Source organism: Alternaria arbusti (genome assembly GCF_024043155.1).
Source record: "Alternaria arbusti strain BMP 1465 chromosome Unknown scaffold_8, whole genome shotgun sequence".
Taxonomy (NCBI): Eukaryota; Fungi; Ascomycota; class Dothideomycetes; order Pleosporales; family Pleosporaceae; genus Alternaria; species Alternaria arbusti.
This window is the reverse complement of record NW_026249948.1, coordinates 787024-805423: the sequence shown is the minus strand read 5'-3', so window position 1 is coordinate 805423 and position 18400 is coordinate 787024. Positions and strand designations below refer to the sequence as shown.

The 18400-nt window shown below is 53.3% G+C and overlaps 4 protein-coding genes across 4 annotated transcripts; 2 read left to right on the top strand and 2 right to left on the bottom strand.

The window, feature by feature from the left end:
• Positions 1-2798: 2798 nt before the first annotated feature.
• Positions 2799-4679, top strand: J4E86_006641 (uncharacterized protein; the record flags this gene model as incomplete). Its single annotated transcript, XM_051447167.1, has 4 exons — positions 2799-3052; positions 3110-3177; positions 3232-4246; positions 4295-4679. 4 exons carry the CDS (start codon positions 2799-2801, stop codon positions 4677-4679), a joined length of 1722 nt encoding a protein of 573 aa, XP_051301652.1.
• A 1341-nt stretch (positions 4680-6020) lies between these two features.
• On the top strand, positions 6021-6815 carry J4E86_006640 (uncharacterized protein; the record flags this gene model as incomplete). The annotated part of the gene is made up of 3 exons (XM_051447166.1): positions 6021-6188; positions 6246-6374; positions 6435-6815. The coding sequence occupies 3 exons, from the start codon at positions 6021-6023 to the stop codon at positions 6813-6815; spliced, it is 678 nt and encodes a 225-aa protein (XP_051301651.1).
• A 3359-nt stretch (positions 6816-10174) lies between these two features.
• J4E86_006639 (uncharacterized protein) lies at positions 10175-15200 on the bottom strand (the record flags this gene model as incomplete). Its single annotated transcript, XM_051447165.1, has 6 exons — positions 10175-10719; positions 10772-12070; positions 12119-13280; positions 13332-13478; positions 14184-14903; positions 14955-15200. 6 exons carry the CDS (start codon positions 15198-15200, stop codon positions 10175-10177), a joined length of 4119 nt encoding a protein of 1372 aa, XP_051301650.1.
• A 654-nt stretch (positions 15201-15854) lies between these two features.
• J4E86_006638 (uncharacterized protein) lies at positions 15855-16523 on the bottom strand (the record flags this gene model as incomplete). Its single annotated transcript, XM_051447164.1, has 1 exon — positions 15855-16523. The coding sequence occupies one exon, from the start codon at positions 16521-16523 to the stop codon at positions 15855-15857; it is 669 nt and encodes a 222-aa protein (XP_051301649.1).
• Positions 16524-18400: the final 1877 nt, after the last annotated feature.

Sequence of the window (18400 nt, the reverse complement as noted above, 5' to 3'; positions counted from 1 at the left end):
AACCGCGTTGCAGATTTAAATACACCCTTCTTTGTGGTGGTAATCTGAATCTGACGATGCGGATGCTCACCGGATGTCCCCGCAGTCACAGGCTGAAAGGGAAAGCGCATGTCACAGCGTCCCGCGTTGTCTCAGGAATCGCACCTTCCGAAAACGCCAGGCCGCAAGCGAAGGCGCCGCATGCATCGATGTGAAACCCGTGCTTCTTGTTGGACGCCGAACCCTCGAGGTACATTACTATAGTAACTATAAGTGAATCCTTTGTCACACGAAAGAGGGTCTGATGTGCAACGTGCTGGCCGAGAACGGGATGCACGCGACGCAAGGGATTGAATTTCCGAGATGGCTGATACTGGTGAACGCTTCAAGGAGCTCCAGGAGCTGTCTGGGTTTTCATGGTGAGTGACCCTCGGGCCCGAAACATGTCCCGCGATGTGTCTTGAGAATCATGGGCAGAGTTTTTCTTCACACAGAGTGTCCACCATGATGAAGCTCTTACTGCACATCATGTCGGATGCGTCCGGCCAGGTGCTGACACGATGTGGACGACGAGACACCATGACAAAGAGTTACGGCTAAGCTGCCACCAGTGACGAGAGTGCAGATTTTCAGGGTCTCGAAACGCGAGGCCTGCTCTGGCGGCGTCGTGAAGCGGGTCCCGAGGTCTGGGGTATATGACGCAGACCCTGTGGTGAGACTCGCCTTCACCTATTTAGGTCAGGTGATGGCGCGAAGTCGGTTGTTTGTGTATACGAAGCTCGACGCGTCGCACCTGGCGACGAGACGATGGTTTTTCGAGGCGCTTGCAACAAGCGCCACAGGTTGGCCGTGCGAAGGCTTGTCGTGTGTCTGGCGGTCCACAAAAGGAGGGGTCAGCCCGTTGGTGGTGGGGTCCAGCCGATCGTGTGCCGTTATGAAGGTTTTGTGCAGACGTGTGGTGGGCAGAGCCGCCGTTCTCGAACAGCGACTCAGCTCGCCTCTAAATGGCACCACAGCAACTATGACAGCGGCCCCCGGCCTCTCCGAAAGCCATGTCGGGTCTGCGCTGACGTCTGTTGTTGTTGTCATGTTGTTGCGGCTCCTAGCGAGGGTCGGTGGTCGACAGGTCGACAGTTGTCTGAACTGGTTTGCAGCAGTAGGCGCAAACAGGCGGCCGAGAATAGCAAAGTTGGCAGTTCATCTCAGCCTTATTGCCTATGACGTTTGCAACATGTCGCCATCGCGATCCCAGAGGGGAGAGCTCGATCGCGAGCACGGGACTAGAGCGGTAGCGCGTTGGATGGAGCCATTCCTGTTTTATGCAGCCGCTTAGGGCTAAGGGGATCAGAGGGCGAACGGGCCGGGGTGAGCTCACGTCGTCAAGCCAGCGGCGCCTGCGACGTCGGTCTCGCTGCACCGAATACAGTCTGAAAATCTCCCGCCCGCCCAATGAGTCGCCGACAGAGGAGGCAGCCAATGGCGACGCGTGCAAGCCATGTTACAGCGAGGCGGTTCCCTGGCAGCGACGCCAAGCCTCGTCGCTGGGCCGTACGATGACGAAAGCATGCGCAGATGCAGACCGAGCTTGCCTGATCAAAACAGCTCGCGCTTCGTGAACGAGGCTGGAGATGGGGTAGATGATGCCGAATCTAGCCAGCGCTCTGCCGTAGCGTGCATAGAATCTGGATAGTCACGATAGTGTAGACGGTGGGCAGAGAGGGGTCGCCGTTCGGTAGCGAGTGCAGCTGGTTTCCCTGGGAGACGGTTGGTACGTTACGCAGGACGGCTAGACGCTCCACGCAGCCCACGCAGAACCACCCCGAAGGGAGAAATTCTCTCGGCGGCGCGAGTTTAGGCGGAGAGCGAACGTATGGTTTCACGTATCGTGCTGGGCTTACAGGGAGCATCCATTCCGCTTGCGTCTGACCCGTGCCGAGCTAGGCAATTGCTTCTCTGGCAACCATGGCAGGAGTGCGCTTTGGCTGCTTTGTCGAGCTTTATCTGAGATCGAGGCCGGACTGAAGCAGCGCGCGTTGGAGCAGTGTGGCCGTGATGCCGTGCCGTGCTGCTATTCAATGGGTACTGCGCGAGGTGGAACAGCTGCGAACGGTTGTTTACGGGCGTGCAGCGTGACTTAGCTGCAGCTGCACGACGACTACGCGACAGCCTACGCGTGGGATCGCGATCAAATCATGGGCCGGTGTACCTGCGGCGGAATTAGAGGCTGCGGATCAACAGCACCGCTTGGGCGTGGGTGCATAGCCGGGCAAGCAAACTCCAGTCCCCAGTATTCTTTGTCCCGTGCTGAGCAGTGAGGCCTCCGGTGTGTGCAAGCGCCTAGCTCTCAAGCCCACGCCCTGGTCGTCGGCCCTAACCTGGCCCAGCAGCGGGCTACCCCAGCAACCACGGCATGCTCAAATCCAGTGCGTGACCGGGCTCCGCTTCTCTCTTCTCTACCCTTCTCGTCCCCAAGAAGGCCCAATCCCCTCTTAAGTTGGCTGAGCGGATCTTGGACGACGGTTATCGCCAGTATCACTACGGCAAGAGCTACCTCGTTCACCATCCACCTGCCGACCCTCTCCCGGAGCCTCCCAGCCTCAGCCTCGCCCATGTCCGGAGCCCGCCTGTAGCATCTCTACCGACATCGACACCATCACCACCAGCATCTTCACAGATTGGAATTAGCTTTCCTGTCTTGTATGCTTATCGCCAGTATTGCATCCTCCCGTCCGACATCACTTCAGACCCGACGTGCAAACGCTCGCTCCGCCCGTTGCCCGGTACGACGATAGCCACGACCAACACGAAACCAATCCACCATGGAGATGTCCTCGCCGCTCGCCGCCATGCACCCGCCGCCCATTCCCGGCCCCTGGGGATACCGCCGTGACCTGCCGCAGTCGAAGCCGCTGTTTGGAGGAGCACACAGCCTGGGCCCCAAGAGCTTCAACTTCCGCGACCTCAGCATGAAGAAGAGTGGGGGAGACTACTTCACTCTGCAGCCCATGCGAGGCTCGTCACCCACCACCAGCCTGGCCGCCGACATGTCGAGCAACCTGCACATGGACCAGAGGTACAATCCCTCCTTTGTCTCTTTGATATTGGCAGCACACTAACGCGCTTGTTTCAGCCCCCAGCTCGCCACGCCGCGTCGGTCGCTCTTCACGTCGAATCTCTTTCACCAGATCGACACCCGGGGTAAGTGGCTGCGCACTCCAAACTGGAAGCACAAGGGCTAACAGGCACAAACAGAAACCACGACCCCATTGGCTCGATGGGAAGGCGTTACGACTCCGCCAATTCCCTCATCCTCGCCTGGCTTTGCACCAGACTCCATGGACATCTCGCCTCTTCCCCACAAGGCTCCCTTCAGCTTCATCAACGACCGCTGCCTGCCCCTACCCTCTCCCTCCCCAGAGGTGACCCCCGGCTCCGACAGCGACATGCTCACCCCGTGTGACGAGCTGCCCACCCCACCCACATACTCTACGCCCTCGCTCGAGGTTCCCCGACCCGTGTCAGCCGCCGACCGCCGAAAGTCCAATCTTCTCAGGCCCTCTCTTGCGCGCCACAAGAACTACTCCACTAACACTGTGTCGTTCAAGGACCAAGACAAGCCATCGAGCACTCCGCTGTCCGCCTTCCAGTTTGGCTGCGGTGACTTCACCCGGAACTCGTCTTCACTCAGCTTGGACGAGTGCTTCACTGCTTCGCCTCCCCAAGAACGTCGTCCTACTTCCAACGGCTCTCTCTTCGCTTCAAAACCCAAGCCTTTCTCTCTCAACTCTACTGCCGCCCGTGCCAATGGTTCCCCCCTTGCCGCCGTCAGGAAACCCGCCGGTCCTCCTTCTCGTCGTCCCAGCAAGTTCCGCAGATCGTTAAGCATGTTCGAAAGCCCCGGTGAAGTCATGAATGCCAAGCAAGAACAGGATGATTACCAGCCCAGTGGGCTCCAGTCTGTGATGGATGTCGATGATGCCAACACTCTCAAGCTTCCCCACTTCACCACTACTGAGCCAGAGAGTCTCCCTCGCATCACCCACGAGACATTAGTAGAAGTGCTGGATGGTGCTTATGATCACTTGTATGACAACAAGGTCGTCATTGACTGCCGCTTCGAGTACGAATACAATGGTGGACACATTGAAGGTGCATTGAACTTCTGTGACAAGGAGAAGCTTGCCGAGCGTCTCTTCCAGGCCCCGTCTAGCGAGAACACTTTGTTGGTCCTTCACTGCGAGTACTCTGCGCATCGTGCTCCTCTAATGTAAGTTCATCTCATCTTTCGGCTTTGGTCATTCACTAACAACACCAGGGCCAAGTTTGTTCGCTCGCAAGATCGCAAAGAGAACGCGCATCAATACCCTCATCTTTCATTCCCTGAAGTGTACATCCTCGACGGCGGATACAGCTCCTTCTACCATTCACACGCCACTCGCTGCTACCCCCAAAACTACCTTCGCATGGATGCCAAAGAGCATGAACAATCATGTGAACGTGGCCTCAACAAGCTCAAGTTCAAGTCGCGTGCCAAACTCAACCGTGCTACCACCTTCACCTTCGGGCAGCACTGCCAGATGGAAGACAGCCCTACAGCCATGGGCCGGTCAAGATCTGGAAACAATATCTTCGCCCTCGGCAATGACTCCCTGGAAGTCGGACGTGTCACCGCCGCTTCCCGTCGCATGGCTTCTTATTAAGCCTGCACAACGAACAACCAACACTATAACGAAACTAAACTAACTCATGGCGGATTGATTCACGGCGTTATGGATGATTGCTGCGTAGCATTGGATCCCCACAGCATTGGCGTTTGGTCCTTTTCCATTCCGGGGCGTTCGAGCGATTTCATTTGGCTTGCATCACTCTCGGAATCTTTGCACAGCGGCAACAGTCTGCATCTGATCTTTGGGGTGTCTCCCCGTTTCTTTTCTATACCCCTTGTCGCGGAGCTGTGGGCCCGGACAAAAGTTCACATTTCTTGATAGGGAACGCTGGATACCCATCTTGTCTACGGCGAGCGTTGAGCAGTCCAAAGAAGGCTGCCTCGCGAGCTTCTTCATTTCCTTTGTTACTATTACCCATCCTCAGACGGATCTCTCCTGGCCTTGCAGCGCTGAAACATTGCCTGCACATGTTCTTCAGAACAAGTATCTAAGAATCATTACGAAACCAAGTACACAAACAGGTCTACGTGCCTCCAGAGCATTAATCACCCACACGGCATCTACTGCCCTTTCCTTAATACAATTCATTTGGTATCATTCTCTACATCACACAGACTGAACTCCTTGGCTTCTCTTGTATCACCCTTCGCGCGACTCTTTCAGGTATCTATTTGCCTTTACCTACTTCTATTCTCTGGTTCGTACACGTCTACAGAAAGGAACATGAGGAGGTAATGTGCTGTACATACCTGTAATGCGGATGGACGAAGGCTGGCTTGAGGATGCCCTGCAGTCGACCAAGCTAGAAACAACAACGAAATCTCATCAGATTGCTCCACCTGTACCATTATGCTGATGAAGAAACCACGATGTATCATCAAACTAATGCATGCACGGTTTATATGTTGAGCCAGACACTAGCAATGGTTCATATTGAAATACAGCGGTAGCGACGGCCGTTGATAGCTGCACCCTTAGCCCCTACCAAGGCGTCATACATGTGTAGCCTGCTTTTCCTGAGGTGTCAAGACGCGTCGGAACCAAACTGGGACGCGTCGGCGCTAGTTGTAAGCGATCCCCGCATCGCGCATCCCTGCCCCACCAAACATCTGCAATCTGCATGCACGCTCGCTGCAAGCCAACACACGCATGCATCCGGCCCGAGACATACTTCAGATCTCTGTCTTGCATCCAGCCGCAGGTCTTCGGGTGCCTGCCGATTGCTTACCTTTGATCCCATCACCCCGCCTTACCTCGATCTCGGTGCCGCCACGATACACGCGCGCGTGAGACACGGCAGACACGCGACTTACGTACCCGACCGATACGACCCTTGAGTTCCGACAAAAGCAAAGAGCTGTGTTGAGCGGTACAATGGACATCGACGACCTTCTCGCGGAGGTCTCGGTCGACTCCACGCCAAGAGAGACACGCGATCTGCAGGAATTGACGCGGTGTTGGGTCGCGGAGAGGGTTGCGCCCGAGATATTACCGTGGCCTGAGGAGCTCATGGAGAGGGTGTTGGAGCGGATTAGGAGACAGGTGAGCGCGCGGAAGACTGCAGCTTACGCAACACAAGGTAGCTAATGACGCAGCCAGATTGAACTTGTCGAAGACCAGACGGGTGACATGAACCCGAAGACGAATTTCAAGCTCATCATTATACAGACGGAGCTTGAGCGGTTCAAGTTCTTGGTTCGCAGTTTTCTGAGGGCGAGGATAAAAAAGGTATGGTCCTGTCCTGTCTTGTTGCCAATCTGTACAGCAATACTGACACCACGTTTGCAGATCGACGCACACCCTCTACACATCCAATCGCTACATACGGCCTCCCTCGAAACGACCTCGCCGCTCCTCTCCCCATCCGAACACCAATACCTGACGTCGCATCAAGCGCTCCTCTCCTCGCATTACACATCCTCCTTCCTCTCGCAGTTCCCGGCGTCGCTACAACGGCTCGATGATACCACGGGTGGCATAAGCATGATTGATAAGCCCGACGAGGACAAAGCGGTCTTTGTCAGGGCTTTGCGCGATGTGGGAGAGATATTCGTGGAAGGAACAGATCGGCGGTTTGAGATGAAGAGGGGGGATGTCTGGGTTGTGAGATGGAGTGCGGTGAGGGCTTGGTGTGTGGGGTGTGGTACGGGAGATGTTGAGTTGATATGAGGGGGCTTCTCGGATCAGAAGAGGAAGATATGGTAGCGACATGGCTTGCGATACGCGATGCCCTATTACACCGGAAGAAGCGAACAGCTAGGGCGTTGGAAGGCACTACAGAGCGCGAGCATACGCTGGGAGACGCCGCCTCTTCTAGATGTGGCTCTTGCCCTCCTGGTAATAAGGCGATAGTGTTCAAGTACCCCAAGTGCTTTCGAGGGAAGCAGCTGGCACATCGTCATTGGTCAAGTCGACCGGCAAAAATCAAAGGTTCACGTACATTCCCATGTCACGATGATGATGATTATCGTCATCATCACCCTTGTTTCCCATGCATCCTCTGTTCTGACATCTCTCGCACGAAAGCGACGACTCAACGTTCATCTCCTTTCATAACGCGAGTTCACATCGCTTCTGGTACTCAAAGTTTTTTTCGAAGCGACAGGAAGGCACAGACTACGAAGTCGTTAGAACCGAGAGCTGGAAACAACACATGTAATTGTAGAAGGACTCTTTTGGTCAGCCTAGATTCCTCCTCTCCTCCATCACATCGATGCGAGAAGTTCGTTTTTGGTACTTGAAGTGAGTACTGTTCTGAGGATTGATTGAGATCGCAACGAAGGATTTATATAGAAATCCAGGCACGCTAGTCGCAGACATGTTTCTTGCTGCCTGCGCTTTTACAAATACACTACGGGCGTGCTGGGTGTGGAGAGCACATGGCATGGTCTTTTGTTGTATTTTGGACGACAGGACAACATGAGGAATACGTAGGCTAGTTTTCAGACGCACGGAGAGAACGAACGACATAAGTCGTGCTGCTATGTTTTTCGTACGCACGTCTCTCTCCCTTCTCCACATCAGTTGTACAGCCTTAAGTTTTGGTATTGATTTGTAAATGTAAGTTGGGTTGAAGAGGTGTAAGGACGCAACGGATCTTTATATAAATACCTAATGACGCTAGTCGCAAACATGTTCATTGCCAGATCGGCTTTTGGAGATAGATATGTAGGAAATGTATATGGTGAGAGCACATGGTGTAGTCTTATACGGAATTTGGACGGCAGAACAGCATAGAATCCGTCCGTCGAAGTTTTGAGACGCACAAAGAGAGCAAGCCACATGTTACAGATCTCGAAAGTGTTTTTTGTTTTGGTAGACACACCTCTCTCCCTTCTCCACATAGGGCTGTGTACAAACTGCTTTTGTGAATAAGGAGAGAGATGTATGGTATTGGAAGATGGTGAGAAGAGAGGGACGAGAGTTTGTGTAGATGTCCGGAGACGCTAGTCGCATGCGTTACCCAGCCCCCTTTGAGATTTTGAAGAGATGCGGCAGTCTTGGAACGTAGCAAGAACACTTGTTGATCTCGATTTGATTTTGGAGTAGTATCCAAAGGACGTGACTTTCGGTGGAAGGAGCATCTTTGAGAAGTGCATAGGGGGCCTTTCTTCATGACGCTGAGTTTTGTCTCTTTAGATTAGATATTTCAGCACTTTTCGTATGTATTTTATAGAGTAGAATGCGTGTATAAAGCAGCTATGAGCGGGTTCTGCCTGAAAGTTATGAAGACCACAGAGCATGATACAACCTTCTGAACTTGTCGATAATACGAAACGTCTGGGCCAACGCCGACTGCTCATGTCTTGAGTTCGTTCCGTTTTTGATACTGTCGTCACAAATATGCTTTTTTTTGGAACAACACTCTGATATCAGAGGCGGACAAACATAGGGACAAACGAATGAGTTTTGGAGATTGGCGAAGCCGATAGTCAGGGAGTAAGGAAGGTGGAAAGTGTGGTAGCACGCCAACCTAGGGAAAAGCTGAACAGCCTGGAGCCTACGTTGACTTTGGGTCACCTTCTTTGCAAGGTTTTGGGTCAATGTAGTCTGCAGACCTGTTCAGTTTTTCCCTGGTATGAGGTGGTAGCAATTTCCTACTTATAGCCTTCTGGTCTTAGCTCATGGCATGGTGCGCAATGTTGTCATGACATTCCCGTGTACTATATGATACACATGGATAGACCCTGGCTAGACTTTTATCGGGTAGCGTGGATGTGTGGCTAAAGGTAGAGAGTCCTCTGGACTGCACCACACCAACATGTACTTCTCTACAGTACCTTTTAGAGAAGGGAAGGAAAGACCATGAAGTGGTTGCTGTCTGTATTTTAATTATTATTGTTTTGGATACTGCACAGTTGCGCAAGTGTAGATGAGGGAATTAGAAACGACTGAGACGTCTTTATTTATACTGCCAGAACCTCGAATCAAGAGACATGACTTACTAATGGATATGTTTCGACATGCTCTTGATATTCTCGCTCTTCAGAAAACATGCACCGTCTTTTCGACAAACTCAGAGTCCTCAAAGCGACTGAGCACAGAGTTACCAGCTCTGGAGAAGCGTTCGAACAGACATGTTTCTATCGGCAGTGGTTTTGTTCCACGCAGAGCAAGCTCATAAGAAGATTTGCTCTCGGTCTTCGATAGCGCGCAATATAAGAAAGATGTAAGGAATATGTGATAGTCGGCAAGAGAGCGAAGCTTTATACTGCGCAAGGCCCACCTCAACACATGAGTATGGTTTGTGTTATTTTTGGTCCAGTCGCGCACCGCACATCGAGAGCTTCATGTCCATTTTGTTTAGCTCAGTCGATAAGTGTCTCTCATCGACCTGTTCCTGGACCTGTTTTGATATCGTCCACAGTCGCCAGCGCAGTCATAAGATAACCATCGAGGTAATTTGGTGGCCAGAAAGCCAACACCATCAGTGCTTGAATCGCAGGTTTTGGTGTCTCACCAGTTATGGTGGTGTACAAAAAACGAAAGTATCGACCACTCGACAGAATTCATGTCTACTGTGGATGAGCCCAAGAGCGCGAGACAGGTCATGAAGGCTTTGTCAGGCGTTTTTGGCTTTCACATCGGCGATACATGGCGATCTCGAAACTCGTTTTGTGGACTTTGCACAAGTGGACATACACAGGATGTTTTGGGTTTTGGTTCCCAGGGGAAACACATGTCCATGGACAACTCTGACTTCTGTAGAAAATCCCAAGGAAGTAGAATGAGTGAAGAGTGGAGGAAGAAGAGAGAGATGTGGCTTTTATATGGCCTGCAGGAGCAGGTGCATGGTCGGGCTCTCGGTGAGTTCTCGCGAGAGCATCGTTCGCACATGAGACGAAGTCTTCCTACGGAGATGAGTGCATGCGCTTCATTTCGGCGAATCTGTCGACACCACATTGAAGTCCGCATATCTGCGTTCCGCACAGCATGAATGTACGCACTAAACACATCATTGACAACAGCAACTTCCATTGCGCGCTCTAACGCTTCTACACCGCCATATTCTACCCAACGCTCTATACTCAAACAACAGTACTGTACCCCCCACCATACCCTCTCCGTCCCTTCCACCTAACATACCATTTCCTCCCCTCATCAGCCCAAAACACACAACTCGCCACCGCAACAAGATGGGCGAGATCGCCCAAACCCAGAGCCTCAGTCTGGAAAACGCTTTGCAGCGGCGGGAAGTAAATGACAGCCAGCTGTCCGAGCAAACTGCCCGCGACGGCGTAATTAAACATCTTGTTGTCGAAGACACCAATCTCGCCTGCAAGAACGGATTTGCTGGAGGAGCGACAGGTCAGTGCATTGAACATATCGAAGAGAACGAAGCAGGTGAAGGTCATGGTTGTGTCGCGGGCGGTGACAAGGTTGTCGGTGGACATTTCGAGGTAGTAGGTTGTGAGGGTGCCGAGCATGATGATGGTGGCGGATTGGAGGACACGTTGGATGAGTGGGCGAGTTAGGACGCGGGCGTGGCGTGGGCGTGGAGGTAGCGCCATGACGGCTGGATCGACCGGTTCTACACCGAGGGACTGTGCGGGTGGGCCGTCCATGAGGATGTCTGGAGGTGATTGTTAGTAGATATCAATGAGAACGGGAGTAGAGAAACTCACTGATCCACAGAATCTGCATGGCATTGAGCGGATTCTGGAAGCCGAGGAATGTGCTAAGGAGTACCAAGCTCAGTGCTGCCGCGCTGGTGCTGAGTTGGAAGGTAAGGAAGTTTTGGATGTTGTAAAAGATGCCCTTGCCCTCTTCGATCGCATTGAGGATGGTCGCAAAGTTGTCATCTGTCAGAATCATGTCTGCGGCCTCTTTGGCGACATCCGTGCCCAGTCGACCCATGGAGATACCGATATCTGCTTTCTTGAGTGCAGGCGCGTCGTTGACACCATCACCAGTCATTGCCACAACATCGCCTCGTGATTGTAGTGCTCGGACAATCTTCATCTTGTGCTCAGGACTAGTTCGCGCAAAGATCGAGGTTGTCGAAATAGCCTGGGCAAGCTCTTCCTCGCTCATGTGATCCAGTTCGTCACCACGAATGACTGAGCGTCCAAGTGCTGAGTTTGGCATAATTGGCATACCCAGACTCTTGCCGATGGCGACTGCTGTGGTCTCTGCATCTCCTGTGATCATGATAACCTTGACTTTGCCGGCCATGAGTCTCCGAATGGCTCTCTCTACACCCTTACGCGGCGGATCGTTCATGCCAACCAAGCCAGCGAACGCAAGACCACGGTACTGTTCATCATCACCAAGCGCCGAGCTGGTGGATGGTGCAGGTGAGGCTGTACCACTGGCATTCCTCTTTTTCATTTTGGATGCACCGCTTGCGAAGCCGAGCACACGTAAGCCTTCTTGCGCCATTGCATCGGCGGCCTTCATCGCTTCTTGCTTGCGTGCTTGATCCAGTGCCACCTCTTTCCCTTGTGCCGTTACATACGTATCACAGCGGTCCAGAACCCGTTCCAGTGCGCCTTTGATGTATGCGTGTTCAGATCCAGGGGTGAGGTTGCCAGAATTACCGCCAACGACGACCCCCATCCACTTCCTCTCGGAGCTGAACGGTGTCTCGAACTTGCGTTCGCCGAGTCTTTCCCGGATGTCGTCTTCCCCAAAAGCGTCCATTAGGTCTAAGAGCGCGACATCGGTGGGTTGACCGACCCATCGGCTCTTGGCAGCTGTATTGTCGTCGCCTCCTAGAGTCGAAGAAAGTACCGCTGCCGTGGACGCCGAGGCTGCCTGGTCGCTCAACAAGCGGGCATTGTTGACAATGTTGCCAATTCGTAGTATGTTGCGGGTCGGCGAATCGAGGTCCGTGGAGTCGTGCTTCGTTTTCACGTCAATCGGTGCTGCTTCGTCAAAATGCCATATTTTCGTAACGGTCATATGGTTCGTGGTCAACGTGCCTGGTCCAAGTCAGTAAATGTCGCATGCGCGAAGAATGGTTGACTCACCCGTCTTGTCAGTACACACGACATTGACAGAAGCCAGCGTCTCAACACTAGGTAGCCGTCGAACAATGGCGTCGCGTTTGGACATCCTCAGCACACCCAGCGCAAGCGTGACAGTGACAATAATCGGCAGTCCTTCGGGGATAGCGGCAACAGCGAGTGAGACGGCGATCTGGAAGACCTCAATGAACTTCCAACCGCGCCACAGCCCTACCAGACCAATCAAGGCAATGACTCCAAAAGACATGTAACTCAGATCCTTGCCCAGACGGTCCATGGAAAGTTGTAGAGGCGTCCGCGGGCTTTCGATCTGTTGTAGAGATGCAGAAATGGCACCAAACTCCGTGTTGCCTCCTGTACCGACGACGATTCCTTGTCCGTAACCCGATCTAACCAATGTACCCATGAAAGCAATGTTCTTCTGATCATTCAGTCGTATATCAGCGCCGACCGTTCCTGCGGCTTCGGACGCGTAGAAAGGTGAAGATGGCCGTTGTAAGCCCGGCGGGGGTGTGATGGTGTCTGGCGACTTGGAGACAGGCTCGTTCTCTCCGGTGAGGTTCGACTCGTCGATGCTGAGGTCTGCCGCGTGCGTGATGCGAATGTCGGCGGGTATGCGGTCTCCAGTGTGGAAGAGGACGAGGTCGCCAGGTACCAACAACGTCGCCGATATGGTAGTAGACTTCCGCTCCGCAGCTGACAAGGCCGAAGTGGTGTCCTTCAGATTCTCCAACTCGACGTCGTCAGTTGCCGTGCCATTCGGTATGCGACTGTTCCGCGGTTGCTCGACCCCAGCGCGAATGATGTGTGCCGAATGCGGAACCAGCTGGTTCAGCGCCTCAATTGACTTCTCCGAGCGGTATTCCTGCACGAAGCCCACTGTCACCACGATGGTTACAGCCACAGCAATGCTCACAGCATCATCCAAGTTGCCCAGTATGAGGGATACAGCAGCGGACCCGAGCAGCAGCAAGATCAGCGTCTCCTTGAATTGCTTGAGGAAGCGGAGCCAGAGCGGTTCGGGCTCTTCGTGGGGGAGTTCGTTGAGGCCGTGAGTGTGGATGCGCGCCGAGGCGTCCGAGGCAGAGAGGCCATGTGTAATCGACGTGGAGAGCTTCTGGGCCGTGTCCTGTGCCGAGAGGAGGGAATGGGCGGATGTTATTGACTATTCACACGTGTCAGCGGCGTGTCCAAAACTCCGGAGCGCATGGCGTACTGAGGGCGTGGTGCTGCGCTGGATGGCTTCTGGCGGCTGCAGCATGGGCGAAGAGGGCCGCGAAGACTTGGAGGGCAGGCCCGCGGCATTGTAGAGGGGCAATGAGGACGTGGATGCTTTTGACATGTTGGCATGGCCAGGAGTCGACTGTTGCGCCGCGGTCCAACGTGGCCTATCCGTCCAGAGCTAGCGTGGGAAAAGATGCTCGTCGCCGTGGATTATCGCATTGGTGCTAGCGGTAATAATGCGTCTTTGATTGGCGAGCGGGACGAGACAAGGAAATGGCGAGTCGATTGCGGGTTGTCGTTGGGGATGGTGTTGCTGAATGTCGATGATGGACCAAAACGTCAAAGCACCGGTACTCTCGAGCAGGGGTCTTCATCGAGCGTCTGGTCACCACTTTCACACGAACTACTGTTTGACTTCACAGCACTAGACCCATCTGACGACGTGTTCCGTTTTGAAACACTCAATGTAACCTCTATTTGTGGCTTAGTGTTGTGTTGCCTACCATGTGTCGGCTTCTCGCAGCGTCGAGTGACGGCTTGGCAGGTACGTGTCCGCTGCACGATCAAGTGATGGCGCGCTTTTCCGTAGCCCTGCGTGTGATGTCATGCACCAGCCTTTCTCGAACTCTACAGCTGTGGCTGAAGCCTGCGCAATTTCCTTATGATCATCTTGTAGTATTTGGATTTACCTGGATCAAACGCTACTTGAGTAATAATACACCTTCCCCTCGAATAACCGCCGAGCAGTCCGCGAGACAACGCACCTATCCACAAAAGCAAACGATTCCGAGCTGGTTGCCAGAACATCAACCTTGATCGACCCGCTCGAATGCGAAAGACAGACTCTCCGCTGGCTCGGCAGAAGATCCGAAGAGCTACCATCAGAGTCTGAGCAGGGACTCGGAGTCCGCTCAGGTGAAGACGACTGCCAGGAGGACTGTACTTTGCCGCCGGACGCAAGTCCGTGGGCTACGGTACCTTCTATGCACACTGCCGACGCCAAGCATGCCGCGCCTGTGAGTTGCAGGCTCGGGTGGGGTTTGCCCATACTGAAAGCCTGGACATGAACGTCCGGCGTGTCTTCCCGGCCATGGCCATCTGGTTGAGGAGATGAAACGATAGCCAGCTTCGGTGTGCCGCGGACCTTTGCAGCGGCGTCTATATCAGAAGCAAGGCCCATCAAAACGGCGCCAGTACATCGTATTGACTCCATGTCCTCGAGGTAGACGGCGGTGTCTTTGCTCCCTCTCCTTAGATTTGGCGGTAATGTTCGTTCGTCGACTAGGATGAAAGGATTCGCTGCGTCTATCAACGTCGTCTTGACCGAGAAGCGATTGCCGTCTTGTCCTTTCACATGAATAGTATCACACCGTCTCCCCGTAGGAAAGAGAGTTCCGGTCATGCTCCCTGCAGGATCCACAAAGGCCACTTTTACTTCGCTTCCGGTTCCCTTGACGCCTGGTATCGCGAAGTCTCCGTCTTCATCAAACGACCCGTCCTCGTCTATCTGAACGGTATCGACAATGAGCCGCGAAGTGTTCGTATTGAAGATCCGTACATCGAGCTAAAGAAGAATGAGTATCCTATCCGTCTCAATTACAATAGGAGGACTTACCGTCTTCTCTCCGGGACTTGCACGCACTAATCCCTCTTGTAGCGCAAATGGTCCAACACCAGCGCACATGTTTCCACAGTTTCCGCTGAAGTCGACCGCCTCCTGACCCACTGCTACTTGTACAAATGTGTAATCGATATCGACGCCCATTCGTGACGATGGCGAAACAACTGCAACCTTGGAAGTCGTTGAAGTCGCCCCTCCTACTCCGTCAATCTGTCGAGCGTCTGAGCCTTGGGAGCCCATGGCGGCAAGTAATGGGCCAGCCCATGCTGATTGGGAAGATGGCAAGTCGTGACGATGGATGAAGAGACCTTTTGAAGTACCAGCACGCATCAAAACGGCTGGTAGGCTGTGTCGCACTCTTTTCGGGGCGCTTTCGTGTGCCATTGGGAGTTCAGGTATGCGGATCGGCGAGATGTTTGAGACAGTCGAGGCGTGTGCCTTTTGGAGAATGGATGGTTTGAGAATTGTGCGTAGCATCTATAGAGGATGATGCTACGGTTCAAGGTGGTGAAGTTGATGAAGTTTGTGCTTTGTTTCTAGCTTGAAATGTGTCATCATATCGGGCAATGCACTTCTCTATATATGTCTTCGTTCCAAAAATGTTCGGGTAGAAACGACCAGGAGTACGGGCCGCAGTGTATTCGACGGGTAGGCATGAGACTCTTCCCGTTAGCGCGTTAGATGCCGTGGGATCTTGACATGCTGCGGGAAGCCTAGCCGCGGTAAAACCTCGGCTTTCTTCCCGCGGGACTCGATGCCCCACAGAATCCAACGCAGTGACAGGAAGAGGATCCTCTTGTGTGCGCTCGTCTCGTGATGATCCGATGATAATGACAATGACTTTTAATGGTACTTTGGGTGACAGGAAGAGCCTCATGTCGCCATACCCATCTCTTACATGTCCCAATTCATGGTTGGGAATTGATCAAGCTCGGATCCGTTGAAACCGTAAAGGAGGTCATCCACCGAAAATGGTTGCTCGCTGAAGGGTTGTTGTTGGTCCTGATACGCCCAGTTTCCAGAATTTCCGTAGGGCATGTTTGCCGTCTCCATGGTATTGTACGCCGACGACGGCACTCCAGGTACAGCCATGTCGGCGGTAGGGTCTACTGGACCTGGCATATGTGACGAATCCTGCTCTCGGACGAAACTTTGAATGATGCCATCTATATCGAAGCTCTGCAAGCTTGGTTCGCGATCCATCGACCTGCTCAACGAAACGTCTGGAGTGCTCTCGTGATTGTCCTCGCCACCACTGCCGATATGTGTATCGTTCAGGTCAGGCGCAACAACACCCAGTCTCTTCATCAAGTTCTGGATAATGGCATTGGCCCGTCGTACAGCCCAATTTGTCTCTTGGTTCTCGCGGAAAACGGCTAAGCAAGTCTCTAGGCTCTTGTGAGCTTGAGAGCCTGCACCCCGCTTCGCCGCAATACGGGCATGCACAGTGGCAGCGACATAAGTCGCATAGGAAATCAGATAGGGGGCTCTCCGCACACTGAACGTTTTGTCGTATGCTCTCAGGAGCTGTACAATAGCATCCGCCGCAGTGGCGCACGCCATAAACGAGTTCACGGAGATGGCGCGTGATGTATTATAGAGATGCCCGTCTGCGACGAAGGGTCGGTGCAAGAGGATCGTGAGCACATGGTACAAGGCGCTAGTGTTTTCTTAGTACATCCGCGGCGTGTGCAACATTGTGATCACTTACTGTAAGCTTAGGACATGCGGAGGAGGTGTCGCGGCTACTTCTGCTACATCTACCGTGAGGTGTTCGGGCAGAAGCCCTCGCCATGCTATTAGCTTTTGATGGATGCTCTCCAACTTGGACGACAGCTCTGTAGGGCTTACGTCGAAGCTTCTTTCGGTATATATGGTGCTGAGTATATCGCTCAGAATGACCGAGAGATGGCAAAGGTGTCGAAACGTCGAGATACTATATGCCGGAGAGCCTAGATAGACGGCGTCTGGTTGTGTGGAATAGGAAAAGGGCGTCCAGTGTTCGAGTTCTTCGTACGTATCGAGGAATTTGGTGGGTACGAGTGTATCTGTCATGCTCACTGGGCGACCTTGATAGAGGCTTTGGATTTTGTCGACGACTGCGCTTTTAGTTAGTGTAATGATGAGCGATATGAAGACTATACCGACCAAATGCTGCCCAGAAAACGCGACGCCGAATTTCATGATCCTCATCAGAAAGCTTACGGTATCCTGCAAATGCAGGCGTATCGACGTGAAGACCAAGGTCAACTATCATGCGAAATGCCAACCCAGCGTACAACCAGGCAGCGCTACGCTCGTCGCCGAGAGCAAACAACGAGTTGGTCATAACTAGCAACGCTTGAATTGTTGTGATTTCGCTCTTGTCCAAAGCACCGCCCAGGAGCTCTCTCACTCTTTCACGAAATTGCCAACCAGCAGTGCGGACATCATCTGTTACTCGGCGAACCTCATGCCGTGGACTGAACTTGCTTGCGCCGAAGTAGATGGCGTTGAGGAGAAGTTTGGAGAAGTATGGACCGCCACATGCCATATCACGCATGAAGGCTGGGCGATAGGTAGTAAGGAACGAATGGTGTTGCCGGTTCCAATGTAATGATAACAGGTGCATGCCAAGCTCTGGTTCGACACCGTCAAAATCGAGCTTCGTAAGTCGAAAGTTGACCGTCTCAAGTTGTCTCTGACGGGCAGCTTCAGCAACAAGACCTTTTTCTATCCATTCATCCGACATCTGGGGTCGTACTTCAGCCGCATATCGATCATTTGTGCCTTCGTCAAATAAAGTGCTTGTGCGTCCATGGTAGCTAGAGGAGCCATTGGGAGCGACCACAATGCGCGACACGCTTTGAGGTGTAGTTGCAGGGGTCTGTGCAACAGGCGCAGAAGCGGCGATTGATGGTGTTGACTCTGATGTTCTGTCTGATGCTCTTTCGGATGTTCTTTCTGCTCGCGGCGTCTTGCGCGGACGACTGGTAGCATGCTGTGCGTCATCTATGGATATAGGCTCGTAATGGCAAATCGTCTCATGTGTCTTGCAACTTGCGCAGATCGGCTTCTCGGCACTGCATTTGATCTACCAGCCTCAGTATGCAGCTCCTCGACCATGACATGCAGGTGTCGAGCAACGAACCTTCCTCCGTCGGCAGAACGTACATGCCTCGGCAGCCCTTTTGCGCGTGCGGCCTGTCGCCGGCCCATCCGAAGGCATCGCGATATGCGATGACTAGCACGACGGGAATGTTGGAGGGGGATGTTTCCGCCGAAGTTCGAGAGGTGAGTAGGTGGAATCGGAGAGGCCGCGCAGACGCGGTTGCCGACCCCGGATGATCTGCCGCCGGGCGCACCTGCCGCAGGACAGACTACCCGAACTTCTTCGAGCATACCTAGGTAATACAGCTACTTAGAGCACACAACGAGCCATGAGCCTCCGTTGATTAGCC